This window comes from Nycticebus coucang, chromosome 11 (assembly GCF_027406575.1).
Source record: "Nycticebus coucang isolate mNycCou1 chromosome 11, mNycCou1.pri, whole genome shotgun sequence".
In the NCBI taxonomy this organism is placed as follows: Eukaryota; Metazoa; Chordata; class Mammalia; order Primates; family Lorisidae; genus Nycticebus; species Nycticebus coucang.
Genome location: NC_069790.1, coordinates 127358041 through 127371321, shown reverse-complemented (window position 1 = coordinate 127371321; position 13281 = coordinate 127358041). Strand labels below are relative to the sequence as shown.

At 49.8% G+C, this 13281-nt stretch overlaps 1 protein-coding gene across 4 annotated transcripts in view; it reads left to right on the top strand.

Annotated features, from left to right (window-relative positions):
- The window catches only part of PTPRN2 (protein tyrosine phosphatase receptor type N2), an 834764-nt gene that overhangs the window by 270171 nt on the left and 551312 nt on the right, over window positions 1–13281 (top strand). For all 4 annotated transcript variants that reach the window (XM_053609608.1, XM_053609611.1, XM_053609607.1 and 1 more), the window contains one exon: window positions 3862–4024. In XM_053609608.1, coding sequence (XP_053465583.1) covers window positions 3862–4024 — 163 coding nt within the window. The remainder of the gene's footprint in view (window positions 1–3861; window positions 4025–13281) is intronic.

The following is a 13281-nucleotide window of genomic DNA, read 5'->3' as shown; positions in this document are numbered from 1 at the left end:
CTACGGTGCATCTTACAAGGGTACATGTGAAACTTAGTAAATGTAGAATATAAATGTCTTCTTAACACAATAACTAAGAAAATGCCAGGAAGGCTATGTTAACCAGTGTGATGAAAATATGTCAAATGGTCTATAAAACCAGTGTATGGTGCCCTATGATCACATTAATGTTCGCAGCTATGATTTAATAAAAAAAATCATTTGTGAACTATGGGACACTTTCAATAGGCCACGTATATGTGTAATTGGAGTTCTAAGGAGGGGTGATTTGGAAGGATAGGAGAAATATTAGAAGAAATAATGACCAAAATTGTTTCAATATAATAAAAATGATAAACTGACAAGCCCAAGAAGCTCAATGAGCCCTAGGAAAAAGAAACGTGAGGACAAAGAAAACCCTAAACCACCTGTTCAAAGCGGAGATGAGGACACAGTGGTAAGAGCAGCTGGACAGAAGGGCGCATCACACAGGCGGGCAGTCGGAACGGTGGCTGCAGTGTTAGTCCTGAGAGTTCTCCAAGCTGGAGACAGAAATGTCCCCCAGAATTCCACATCCCAAGGAAATACCCTGTCAGCACGCAGGCAAGATTGTGGCTTCTCAGAAGTGGAGGTGCTGCAGATGCCCCTGCAGCTGGGTTGTGGGTGCCGAGGGCCCGGCAGAAGAGGTGGGATGGCAGACGGGAGCCCAGGAAGTGGCCACTGCACCCATAGACACCGTTTTCCTTGTTATTTAAATCACATTAAAATCCATTGTTTAAACAAAGTAGTAATGGTATGTTGTGGGGTTCAGAGCACAGTGTAGGTAGAGTGTGTGCAGAGCTGTGTGGAGGTGGAGGGACAAACAGAGGCCTCGTGTGTCTGTGGTGTGAGGTCACGGGAAGGCAGCTGTGGTAAGCTAAACATGAACACACTTTGAAGCAATCATTAAAACTACAAAACAAAGAATTGTAGCCAATGAGCCAACAAAAGAAATAAAATGGAGCCGTAGACACATCCAGTGAACATACTCATTAACAGAATTCTAGCATTACCCCCAGACAGCATCTGTCCTGCTTCACTCCAGCCCTATGGTGTGGTTGTCCTCCTGCTGTGGCTGGGGCTGCAGTAGTCTTGAGAAGGCCTGGTGGCCAGGCTTGGTCTCAGACATCACCTTTCCCGGCTGGGGAGGCAGAGGGCAGGTGTCCAGATCGTCAACTGCAGCAGAAACTGGACAGGAATGTGGGTCTGGGTATGTTTTGTAAGGGAGCAGGTGCAGGGAGGATGCTCTTGAGGATGTGGGCAGCCAGGGCGCAGCCTGGCTCAGACTCATGTCTCTGTAGCTGAGACCCCAGCTTCTGTAGACGTAAGCAAGGTGCTTCCCCGGCCGGAACAGCTGAAAATCTCAGAATCAAAGCTTTTCGGCTGGCACTTCCCAGTCATGAACTCTGTCCCCACTACATGTTTGTGAGAAGTGTGTAGTTTTAATCCTGGTCACCAGGTGAGTCTTCCTGTTGCTGGCGGTGCCCATCTTCCACCCTTCTGAGCCCTGCTTGGATGCAAAGGCCAATGTTGGTTGGGAAGACCCTGTCTTTCTCATTCAGGCCACACTTCACTCTGGGCACTTGGTCTGGCTGGGGTCAGGTGCTAACTCTGCAGGAAGCCAGACCCCTTACCTCCACCCAGGATGCTGCTCAGGCCCAAGGGATGCTGATGTCTGACTCTCCAGACCCGTGGGGGATGCTGCCCAGAGTCCTGTGGCTCTCCTGTTCCCTGGCCGCCTCCCCCAGGCTACACTCAGCCTGTGGGGAATGTCCTGCTGGGGTGTGAGTTGATCGGTTAGTGACTGCGTGTCATTCGTGGTGTCACACCTGCCCTGCTCAACCCTCAGATTATGGCCCCAGGTTCATTCTTTTCTTCTTGCTCCCATGAGCATCTGGTCAGCTGTGCCTGGCTGAGTGTGTCCACAGTGTGGGCCCTCTTCTGTCACGGACACACAGCAACCTGAGTCTGTCCTTCTGTTCTCCACCTGGCACATCTGTGTACACACGTCGCAAGCACTGCGCCAATGTCGGCTGCCGTGATAAACACTGTGTAAACATCTGCAGTGGTGTAAACAGTGCAGATTTACTAGGGGAGGATCTGAGTCCCGCCTTCCCAGCCCCTGGAGACGCGGCCTCCGGCTCTGCCCCTGCTGAGCTTGTGGTGAGGATGGTGTGGTTCATGGGTTACTATGCTCTGGTCAGTTCCTGGAGTTAGCTGTTGTCCATCCTGCCAGGTCCTCCGGCAGTGAGGCAGGTGCCCTCAGCCCTTGCATCCTGTCTGAGCCTTGAGGCCAGGTGGGGAGAGTTCACATTGCAGTCAAGGCAGGTCTCTAACGTGTGTTCCTGGAATCAGGCAGCCCATCTGCAGGGCTCACACTCCACTGACTCACATGTTCCTGGGACGAGGCAGCTCATCTGCAGGGCTCACACTCCACTGACTTGTGTGTTCCCGGGATGAGGCAGCCTGTCTACAGGGCTCACACTCCACTGACTTGAGTGTTTCCGGGATGAGCCAGCCCATTTGCAGGGCTCACACTCCACTGACTCGGGTGTTCCCGGGATGAGGCAGCCTGTCTACAGGGCTCACACTCCACTGACTCAGGTGTTCCTGGGATGAGGCAGCCTGTCTACAGGGCTCACACTCCACTGACTTGAGTGTTTCCGGGATGAGCCAGCCCATTTGCAGGGCTCACACTCCACTGACTCGGGTGTTCCCGGGATGAGGCAGCCTGTCTACAGGGCTCACACTCCACTGACTCGGATGTTCCCAGGATGAGGCAGCCTGTCTACAGGGCTCACACTCCACTGACTCGAATGTTCCCGGGATGAGGCAGCCCGTCTGCAGGGCTCACACTCCACTGACTTGTGTGTTCCCGGGATGAGGAAGCCTGTTTGCAGGGCTCACACTCCACTGACTCACATGTTCCTGGGATGAGGCAGCCCGTCTGCAGGGCTCACACTCCACTGACTTGTGTGTTCCCGGGATGAGGAAGCCTGTTTGCAGGGCTCACACTCCACTGACTCACATGTTCCTGGGATGAGGCAGCCCATCTGCAGGGCTCACACTCCACTGACTCACGTGTCCCTGGGATGAGGCAGCCCATCTGAAGGGCTCACACTCCACTGACTCCTGTGTTCTCGGGATGAGGCAGCCCATCTGCGGGGCTCACACTCCACTGACTTGGGTGTTCCCAGGATGAGGCAGCCTGTCTGCAGGGCTGAAACTCCACTGACTCGGGTGTTCCTGGGATGAGGCAGCCTGTCTACAGGGCTCACACTCCACTGACTTGAGTGTTTCCGGGATGAGCCAGCCCATTTGCAGGGCTCACACTCCACTGACTCGGGTGTTCCCGGGATGAGGCAGCCTGTCTACAGGGCTCACACTCCACTGACTCGAGTGTTCCCGGGATGAGGCAGCCCGTCTGCAGGGCTCCCACTCCACTGATTCAAGTGTTCCCAGGATGAGGCAGCCTGTCTGCAGGGCTCACACTCCACTGACTCGAGTGTTCCTGGGATGAGGCAACCCATGCGCAGGGCTCACACTCCACTGACTCGAGTGTTCCCGGGATGAGGCAGCCCATCTGTGGGGCTCACACTCCACTGACTTGGGTGTTCCTGGGATGAGGCAGCCCATCTACAGGGCTCACACTCCACTGACTTGAGTGTTCCTGGGATGAGGCAGCCCATCTACAGGGCTCACACTCCACTGACTTGAGTGTTCCTGGGATGAGGCAGCCCATCTACAGGGCTCACACTCCACTGACTTGAGTGTTTCCGGGATGAGGCAACCCATCTGCAGGGCTCACACTCCACTGACTTGTGGTTTCCTTTTGTGTTTCAGGGCCTGGAAGCAGAGCAGTGGCTCAGTAGGGAGGCGTGGCCTGGGGGACGATGCAGCCCTGGCCAGGGCCCTGCAGCGCTACCTGCCATATCTGGGGGCTCTGTCCCGGGACTCGGCCGCCAAAGCACACCCCAGGATGGAGCATGGCGACCCGGCTGACGAGGTGACACTTGTGACTCTGTTTGTGACTTAGGTTTGCTTCCTGCCCTCCTGGTGCTATGGACGTACCTTAGCCTGGGCTCTTGGCCTGTGTCCATGGCTAGCGGGCAGTGTGGGGACAGGCCTCGTGGAGGGAATGTTCCCAGGTCTTATGTGAGGGCCATTTGCCCCGGAGCCTCCTGGCAGGCTCTCTGGGGAGTTCCAGTTCCTTATTGGTTCCTTAGTGGAGGAGTTACAACCCCAGGAAGCTCCCAGGCAGGAAAACGGAGCTGACTCCACCTTTCAGGAAGCAGACCCAAGGTAGCAATGGGCACTCAGAGCCCAAGTGAGGGAGGATGGGCCTGAAGTTGTCCGGAATGAGGTGGGCACTGGGTTCCCTGCTGTCTTAGTCTCCTGTGGCCACCGTGTCCCAGGAAAGCACATTCCTGGTGACCCACTTGAGGCAAGTGTCCCTGGCCAGCTTGAGGATGCTGCTGGCTGTGCGGCCAGGGCCTGGGCATGGCAGGTGTGGGGTGGAGAGGACAATGTCCAACTGGCCAGTCTCAACTGTAGGACATTCAGGCTAGGCTAATTATACACCACTTCAGGGGGTTAAGTCTGTTCAGAAGAATGTTTTAATAAAATAGAAATCTCAGTGAACTTTGTAGATGGAAAGGGGTACATGGTTTTCAAGCTTGTTAAACTGGAGCTGCCTGGGAAAAAGAAGGGGAGCAGCTGGAAGAGGTGTCCCAGGGCCTGTGGCAGCGGGAGGATGACGCTTCAGGCAAAGTCCTGAAGTCCGGGGTGGATCTGCCACATGTCACTCTTGTGAACTTAAGCGTGGTGTGTTTTTCTGGTACTGCAGCTGGGTTGGTGAGGGCTGAAGACGTCTGGGGCCTTTGAACATTCTCTTAAACTATGCTCTCATCAGATGAGGGTGTGGCCCCTGGCAATAAATATAAATTTGAGCCAAATTTTGATTAGTTTCCTGTAATCAGCCATTGAAATTATTTGTGGTAACCCTAGGCTGGTAAATTGGGTAGTCCCCATGTGCCCAGGAAGGTCAGTTCCTTCCAGGGACATAGCTAAAGGGTTTCCCAGAGTGAGCTGGGTCCTCATGGAATGTCACTCCTGGCACCCAGGTGTCGGAACCTGAGGCTGTGTTTTCAGGAAGCAGCTGCGCCCCTACCTGGGTGACGACAGGGCGTGTTCCAGTCTGTGTCTTGGGAGCCAGCGCCTGAGGACAGTGGGTCTGTCATCCAGCTGTTCTCGAAAGCCCCTCTGGGAAGCCCCTTCTCCCATCCCGGTGTCCAGCCTCATGTTTGAGCAGGGGGCTTCGTGATGGTGACACCCGCGGCTGCAGAGTGAATCTGGGCACTGGCCTGCTCTGTGTGCAGGAGGTCGGGGGTCTAGACCATGTCGTCACACTGAGCAGCTGCTCCAGGGCCCCTGCAGCAGTGCCTTGGCCACATCTGAGTTTCTCCCGAGCAGGGAAGCAGGTAGCCAGGTCCCTGGATCAAACTGGGGGACCTGAGGGAAAGTGGGGATCTTCAGTCCTCATAGAGGGGCCGGGCTCTGGAGTCCTGTGGAAGAGGGTGAGAGAGCTCAGGGATAACCCAGCCCCGCGTGTAGCCACCTCCACTCTGACGTCGATTGCATTGAGTGGTGCCTTTTGCAGCCTGCGTGGAAGCCACTCAATGTGAGCCTTGCACAGTTCCCGTTGTTTTTAAAAGCTTTAAGGTTTTTATTCATTAACTGGTGGCAACTAAGCACCTCTGGTGGGCCAGACACCTTGCTAGATGTTGTGGGGAGATGGGTTTCATGGCACCTTTTCCTTGGAGAGTCAGGAAGGGTCAGGTGGCCTCAAGGATCCAGGCCTGGCTCTGAATGCAGCCCCCTTCCCCAGCCCAGGGACACTGCTTAACGCCTCTGTTCTCCAAGGTCCTCAGCCAGGAAATTGGTCAATGGGGCCACAATGTCATTGTGAGGATTAAACAAGAAAACATGTGCCAGGTTCATTGTGACATACTCAATAGTAGCTATAATAATTTTTACTGATAGAATAATCTGTTAAAAATGACATGAAAATGATGTCAGGAGTGTGAAAGCCAGTCCTGGACTCTCAGTGGGCCCGATTCTCCCAAGGAGACTTGCAGGAAGTGTCTACACTCGTAACACACGCTCAAGTCTCACCCCAGGGCCGCGGGAGCCCACGGGCAGCTGCTAATGCCAAGTGGTACAGGCTCTATTGGCTACACGCGGTACAATGGCAAAGCAGCTTCTCATAACCCTCTGTGCATGGGTGATTCCAGTGTGACCTGTGAGGTCAGTCCCCGTCCCCTCCTCTGTCCCCTTTGTGTCTCAGAAAAGGGCTATGAGGCTTCAGGCTAATCCTTCACTGCAGCCATGGGCCCTCTGGCTCCTGTAAGGAGACACCATGTCGTTCCCCTAGCATTGCAAGTGAACGACCAGCAGAGTGACCTCACGCAGAGGTCTCAGCTGTGCTGAGGAAGCGGAGAGCTGCTGAAGGTCCCTGAGGCTCTGCAGTCGGAATGAAGGGAGCTCAGTGCACACTTTTCCCTGCAGCCACTTAGCATCTTTCCCACTAACTCAACAGTGACGAACTTGTCTACTTACATCTGACGTGCCCTCTCCTTCAAGACAGAAATAGGAGAATTCAGGAGCACGGACCTGAGCACGGCTGATGCTTCAGATGGGCCTGGACCAAGTGTCCATGCACAAAGCACTCGGCTTCGTGCCAGGGATCCGCCACGTTCACCTCCGAAGCTGTCATGTTTCTCCTTCAGCTTTTGTTATTCTCTTTGTTATTCTATGAAAATAGCCCTTGTTGTCAAATGAGTCAAACTTACAATCCAGTTTGCTCCCTAGATGAGGATCCTGGGGTACCAGGTGGGGCCCCACCAGCACCAGCTGCTCTCTTGCCATGGGCAGCATGGCCTGAGGGCGAGCCAGCAGTGGGTGCCCAAGAGTTATAAACCACGTTCAGCTTTGGGGACATCAATTTGTGTGGGGATGTCGCAGGTGCTTCGAGGGAACGACCCGGGGCCATGAGAAGGCCCCTGCAGGAGGCAGACACACCTTCTCACTGCTGGTAATCATCACAGCGGGGCGGCTGGGGCTTAGCCTCGTCACCCTGATAGACAGTGGACCGTGGAGTCCCTCCATCCCGACTTACGTGTGTTGTACTTCCAGCTCCATGTCTGAGTGTGAATACGGGATGGCTCTCGGAGCAGCCTTCCTGGTACAGGGGCATGTGTGCTGACGTTGCTGTGCTAGAACATTCCTTCCTTCAGGAGCTGGGGCTGGGCTGTGGGGGCCTGCAGGAGACCCAGCTCTGCCGCCCCGTGGACACAGGGCATGTCACCCCCACTGTCTCCACTGCTTTCTGATTCAAGAAATAGAAGTGGGGAATGGTCCTGGTGCTGGTCATGTCACACAGTTGCATCAGCAGTTGCATCAGCAGTCAGGTCCACCTCTGTTAGGTCTGGCTTCTGTGATCTTTAAAACTCCCACCAGGAGAACGGCCACACGAAGGCCACCTGTCCCTGGTATGGTTGCTGATGAGTCGTCATTGCCCTCTGGGTATCTTGGTCTGGACCCATCAGTTCTGCAGTCATCCCACCCTGCAGCATTCAGCACACTGGCCAGAGTTGTTTGGAGGCATTTGGCTTAGGTGTTTTGTCTTCTATGTTAAGATAGATGCTTCTCAATATTAAAAACTGATGAAAACCCAGAACCCATTCTTTCCTCTGTTCAGTGTTTAAATGAGGAGAAAGCTCTTAGTCATCTCTCTAAATGAGCAAAGTACAGAAGTACACAGTCAGATGTCACCAAAGCTCGGTGACAGCCTGGGGTTCAGGCAGCAATTTCTGACTCCCTGTGAGTTAATGAAATATTTTAATTGGAGATTTAAGCTTTATAGACTGCTGATCTTTTAAGGTGCAACCATTTTCCAGTGGATTGCTTTATAAATCATTGTTTTCTATGTGTCTATTGTCAAAAATCTAACTCCAGCAAAGATAGAGAAATACTCTAAATTTACTACTACCTGCCAAGGCTCACATGCTGATTACTTCATAAGAAGCCACATGGAATCAAATCACACTACTCTTCTTAACTCAGACCTACTAACTCCAAGCTCCGACACACTACCTGAGCTCTCTTGATAACGGAGTCACAGTGTTACTGCTCTGCGTTGTGGGGGTGACTGGCTTCTTGTTTTACTGACTATAGCAGTGCCAACTGAAATCCCTTTACTTGTTATCCAGTACACCACAAATTCCCTTTTGCTCTGTTATTTAGGAGTTTTAGACTAAAATTCATTGCTTAGCAATACCATTAATTAGCTGATTTAGTTTGGAAACATTTAATGTACCAGAAGTTGGTAGGTGCTGGGATTAGAAAGCAAGAGTTAGTCCCTGCCCTTTAGATTCATCAGTCTTGCTAAGAGACAGAAAACAAACAAATGAATAGAAAATACAGTTCAGAAATAGAGCAACTGCTATATTGGTGGAAACATTAAAAGTTAAAGGGACTTTCACTTTTTTCTGAAGCAAATGGGCAGGTGGGACCAGGCAGGGCTGCTAGAGAACAGCCAGAAGGTGCCTCTGAAGACAGGTTGTGGTGAGACCAGAAGGTGAGACCATCCCCTCCCCCCAACAGCATGAGCATGGCAGGTGGCTGGGGAATCACAGTCTGTGAGAGCCCAGTGGGAGCAGTGAGCATAAGGAACCTGGAGCCGAAGTGCTGAGAGCCATGAACAGGCTCCAGGGAGAAGGGACAACAGCTCCTCTTGAACAGACTGGGAGAGAAGGGGGACCCGGCTGTAGGATCATCCAGATTGACACAGAGAGGGGACCTGGCTGTAGGATCATCCAGATTGGGACAGAGAGGGGACCCGGCTGTAGGATCATCCAGATTGGGACAGAGAGGGGACCCGGCTGTAGGATCATCCAGATTGGGACAGAGAGGGGACCCGACTGTAGGATCATGCAGATTGGGACAGAGAGGGGACCCAGCTGTAGGATCATCCAGATTGGGACAGAGAGGGGATCCAGTTGTAGGATCATCCAGACTGGGACAGAGAGGGGACCCGGCTGTAGGATCATCCAGATTGACACAGAGAGGGGACCCGGCTGTAGGATCATCCAGATTGGGACAGAGAGGGGACCCGGCTGTAGGATCATCCAGATTGGGACAGAGAGGGGACCCGGCTGTAGGATCATCCAGATTGGGACAGAGAGGGGACCCGGCTGTAGGATCATCCAGATTGGGACAGAGAGGGGACCCGGCTGTAGGATCATCCAGACTGGGACAGAAAGGGGACCCAGCTGTAGGATCATCCAGACTGGGACAGAGAAGGGACCTGACTGTAGGATCATCCAGACTGGGACAGAGAAGGGACCTGACTGTAGGATCATCTAGATTGGGATAGAGAGGAGACCAGACCATAGGATCATACAGACTAGGACAGGTCTGGGGAACCCAACCATAGGAGGAAAGAAGATGTAAGGAAGTTTTGTAGAGGCTATGCAGAGTGAGTGGCCCCATCCCGGCTCTTCCCTATGGGCTGGCACTTAGCATGGTGCTTTCTGGGAATGGGAGAGAGTGGCTGGGAGAGGGCCCTTCTAGGGGTACCAGGCCCTCGCTAAGTGTCCTGTAGCCTCAGACAAGGCAGTGTGGTGGGCAAAGGGTGCAGAGAGCCAGGTTGGGCCTGAGGGAGGAAGTCTGCCACAGCTCTTAAGTCAGCACTCAGCTGTTGCGAACCACAAGGCATAAGGAGGTCCCAGTGTCTCACTGGAGCCCAGTACAAGCCCTTCTGATGAAGGGAATTTAAACCCACCCATGCCAATAATTACATTAAACATGAAAGGACTAAACCTTCTAAATACAAAAGCAGAGATGTTTAAACTAGACAAAAACAAAAAATAAGTTTAAACGATATTCTACTAAAACCAAAGTACAGGTGGTCACCGGGTAATGGATGAGATACATTCCTGAGAACATCTTTAGGTGGGATTTGTATATAACTCAGATCCTTGATGAATAGTACATATATGGTAATAGCAGCAACAATACTATAATGTTTAATATGAGGTAATAATAATGCAGTATAGTACTGTAATAAAAAAATACCTCTATACCTCAACAAGTTTTAGAAACTCTTGTCTTTATTTTAATTTGAACAGAACATAAAAACTCTTACAAAGAGTTTAGATAGAGGGGAGACATGTCAAAAAAAGAATATTAAAGGTTGACAGTCCCTAATGTTGTAGCAACAGTAGGCTAATAGAAATGTTACACTCAGTTTGATCTAAGCGAATCAATGATAACCTCCCCCATTTCAATAGTAAATCCACTATCCTTCTTCGTAATAATTGAGGCTTTTGCTGAGCCCGGCCTTGCCCACATTCCCTCATTCTCATTTTATCCTTTATATTAATAAATTTCCTGACAGTCGAGGTGGGAAGTCCAATGCTTTCCCAGTGAGTAATGGTGTCTAGCCTTTCTGCTCACCCTTAATTATTTATACTTTCATTTCCATCGTCATCAACTCTCTCTGTGCCGCAGGCTCACCAGGACTTGCCATGGACATTCAGTTTGGAGGTGTGGTCATCAGTGTAAACATAAACTCACAAAGTTGAATAAAAAAAGGTCACAGGAAAGTGGCACTGTGTGAGTGACCATAGGGACAATGAGAAACACTGGGTAGAAACAGCGCTGGGTAGAAACACTGCCAGTGCTCTGCTGTGCCACGCAGGTTTATTTGCATATGCAAAAGAAACTAGTTCCCAAATTATTGATTTAATTACCTAATTCTATATTACCCTTATGGGAAGCCGGGGGAGCCCATGTGTAAGTGTGGGATGCCATGATCTGGGTCATCCATAACCTGGGCTCTACCTGTACGTGAAGTAGAAAGACAAATATGGGCTAGAAGTAAAAGGATAGAAAATATATACAATGGAAACTCTAAATATAAGAAAGCTGGTGTGGCTGCTATGTTGATATTTGACAACGTGCATGTCAAGACAAATGGTATTTAAAATTGTGATAGAGACAGTTATGATAATTACATAGTTAATTCATTAAGATGATACAGAAATACTTTTCTGAAACTACAGTTGGAGTTTTAAATACATAAAGCAAAAATTTGACAATACTAAAAGTAGAAACATAAAAGTCTACAATTGTTAGTAGTATAAACTCTTCTCGCTCAGTAACTGATTAAATAAATAGATAAAATATCAGTCAGGACATAGGAAATTTGGATGCCACCATTAACTAGACTGACCTAATCAATGGTTATAGAATGATAAAACATCTAAAAATTGCTAAATACACATTCTTTCAAGTGCACATGGAACTCTTCATAAGGTAGATGATATCCTGGGCCATAAAATAAATCTCAATAAATTTCCATGGGTCAAAATCATACACAGAAAGATACTAAAAGAAAACTATAGAATATTATCCTTTAGAAATGCAGAAGCAAAAATTATAAACAAATTTTATCAAATCAAATCCAACAGTATATAAAGAGAATAACACGTCACAATCTAAACATGAAAGGTTGGTTTAAACATTTGAATATCAACCAGTATAACTTAGTATAGTAACAAGAATAGAAAAACCAAATGACAGTCTTAATAGATGTAGAAAAAGCATTTGACAAAACTCACCATCCATTCATGATAAAAACCTGCATCTACCATTATACTGAATGGTAAAGAACTGAATGCTTTATACTTAAAATGTGAAATTAGACCAGGATATTCTCACTTCTTCTTTCCCCAGTGTTGTACGGGAGGTCCTCGCCAGTGCAGTAGACAGGAAGAAATAAAGGACCGATTACAGGAGACATTTTGTAGAAGGTTTGGTGGCACCTATGAAGAAGTCACTGAAATTAAAAAATATAGCAGTGCTATAGAACAAAAGTCAATGTACAAAATTAATCATATTTCTATATACTAGCAACAGTTAGATTGTTAAAATTTTAAATGATCAATGACAATGACATCAAAAATTATGAAATAATTAGGAATAAATCTAAAAAATATGTCTAAGACCTTGCATAGTGAGAATTACAACACATTGATGAGAATGACTAAGGGAGACAAGTTGGTGGAGGTACACACCATGATCAGTAGTTGGTGGAGGTACACACCATGATCAGTAGTTGGGGGAGGTACACACCATGATCAGTGGTTGGGGGATGTACACACCATTATCAGTGGTGGGCAGAGGTACACACCATGATCAGTAGTTGGGGGAGGTACACACCATGATCAGTGGTCAGTGGAGGTACTCACCGTGATCATGTGGTTGGTAGAGGTCCTCATCGTGATCAGTGGTTGGTGGAGGTACTCACCATGATCACGTGGTTGGTAGAGGTCCTCATCGTGATCAGTGGTTGGTGGAGGTACTCACCATGATCACGTGGTTGGTAGAGGTCCTCACCATGATCACCTGGTTGGTGGAGGTACTCACCGTGATCACCTGGTTGGTAGAGGTCCTCATCGTGATCAGTGGTTGGTGGAGGTACTCACCATGATCAGTGGTTGGTGGAGGTACTCACTGTGATCACATGGTCAGTGGAGGTACTCACCGTGATCCCGTGGTTGGTGGAGGTACTCACCATGATCAGTGGTTGATGGAGGTACTCACCATGATCAGTGGTTGATGGAGGTACTCACTGTGATCAGTGGAGATACTCACCGTGATCAGTGGTTGGTGGAGGTACTCACCATGATCACGTGGTTGGTTGAGGTACTCACCATGATCAGTGGTTGGTGGAGGTACTCACCATGATCATGTGGTTGGTGGAGGTACTCACTGTGATTAGTGGTTGGTGGAGGGACTCACCGTGATCACGCGGTTGGTGGAGGTACTCACCATAATCAGTGATTGGTGGAGGGACTCACTGTGATCATGTGGTTGGTAAAGGTACTCACCACAATCATGTGATTGGTGGAGGTACTCACTGTGATCATGTGGTTGGTGGAGGTACACACCATGATCAGTGGTTGGTGGAGTTACACACCATGATCAGTGGTAGGTGGAGGTACTCACCATTATCAGTAGTTGGTGGAGGTACTCACCATGATCAGTGGTTGGAGGAGGTACTCACCATAATCAGTGATTGGTGGAGGGATTCACCATGATCATGTGGTTGGTAAAGGTATCACCATTATCATGTGATTGGTGGAGGTACTTACCGTGATCAGTGGTTGGTGGAGGTATACACCATGATCACTGGTT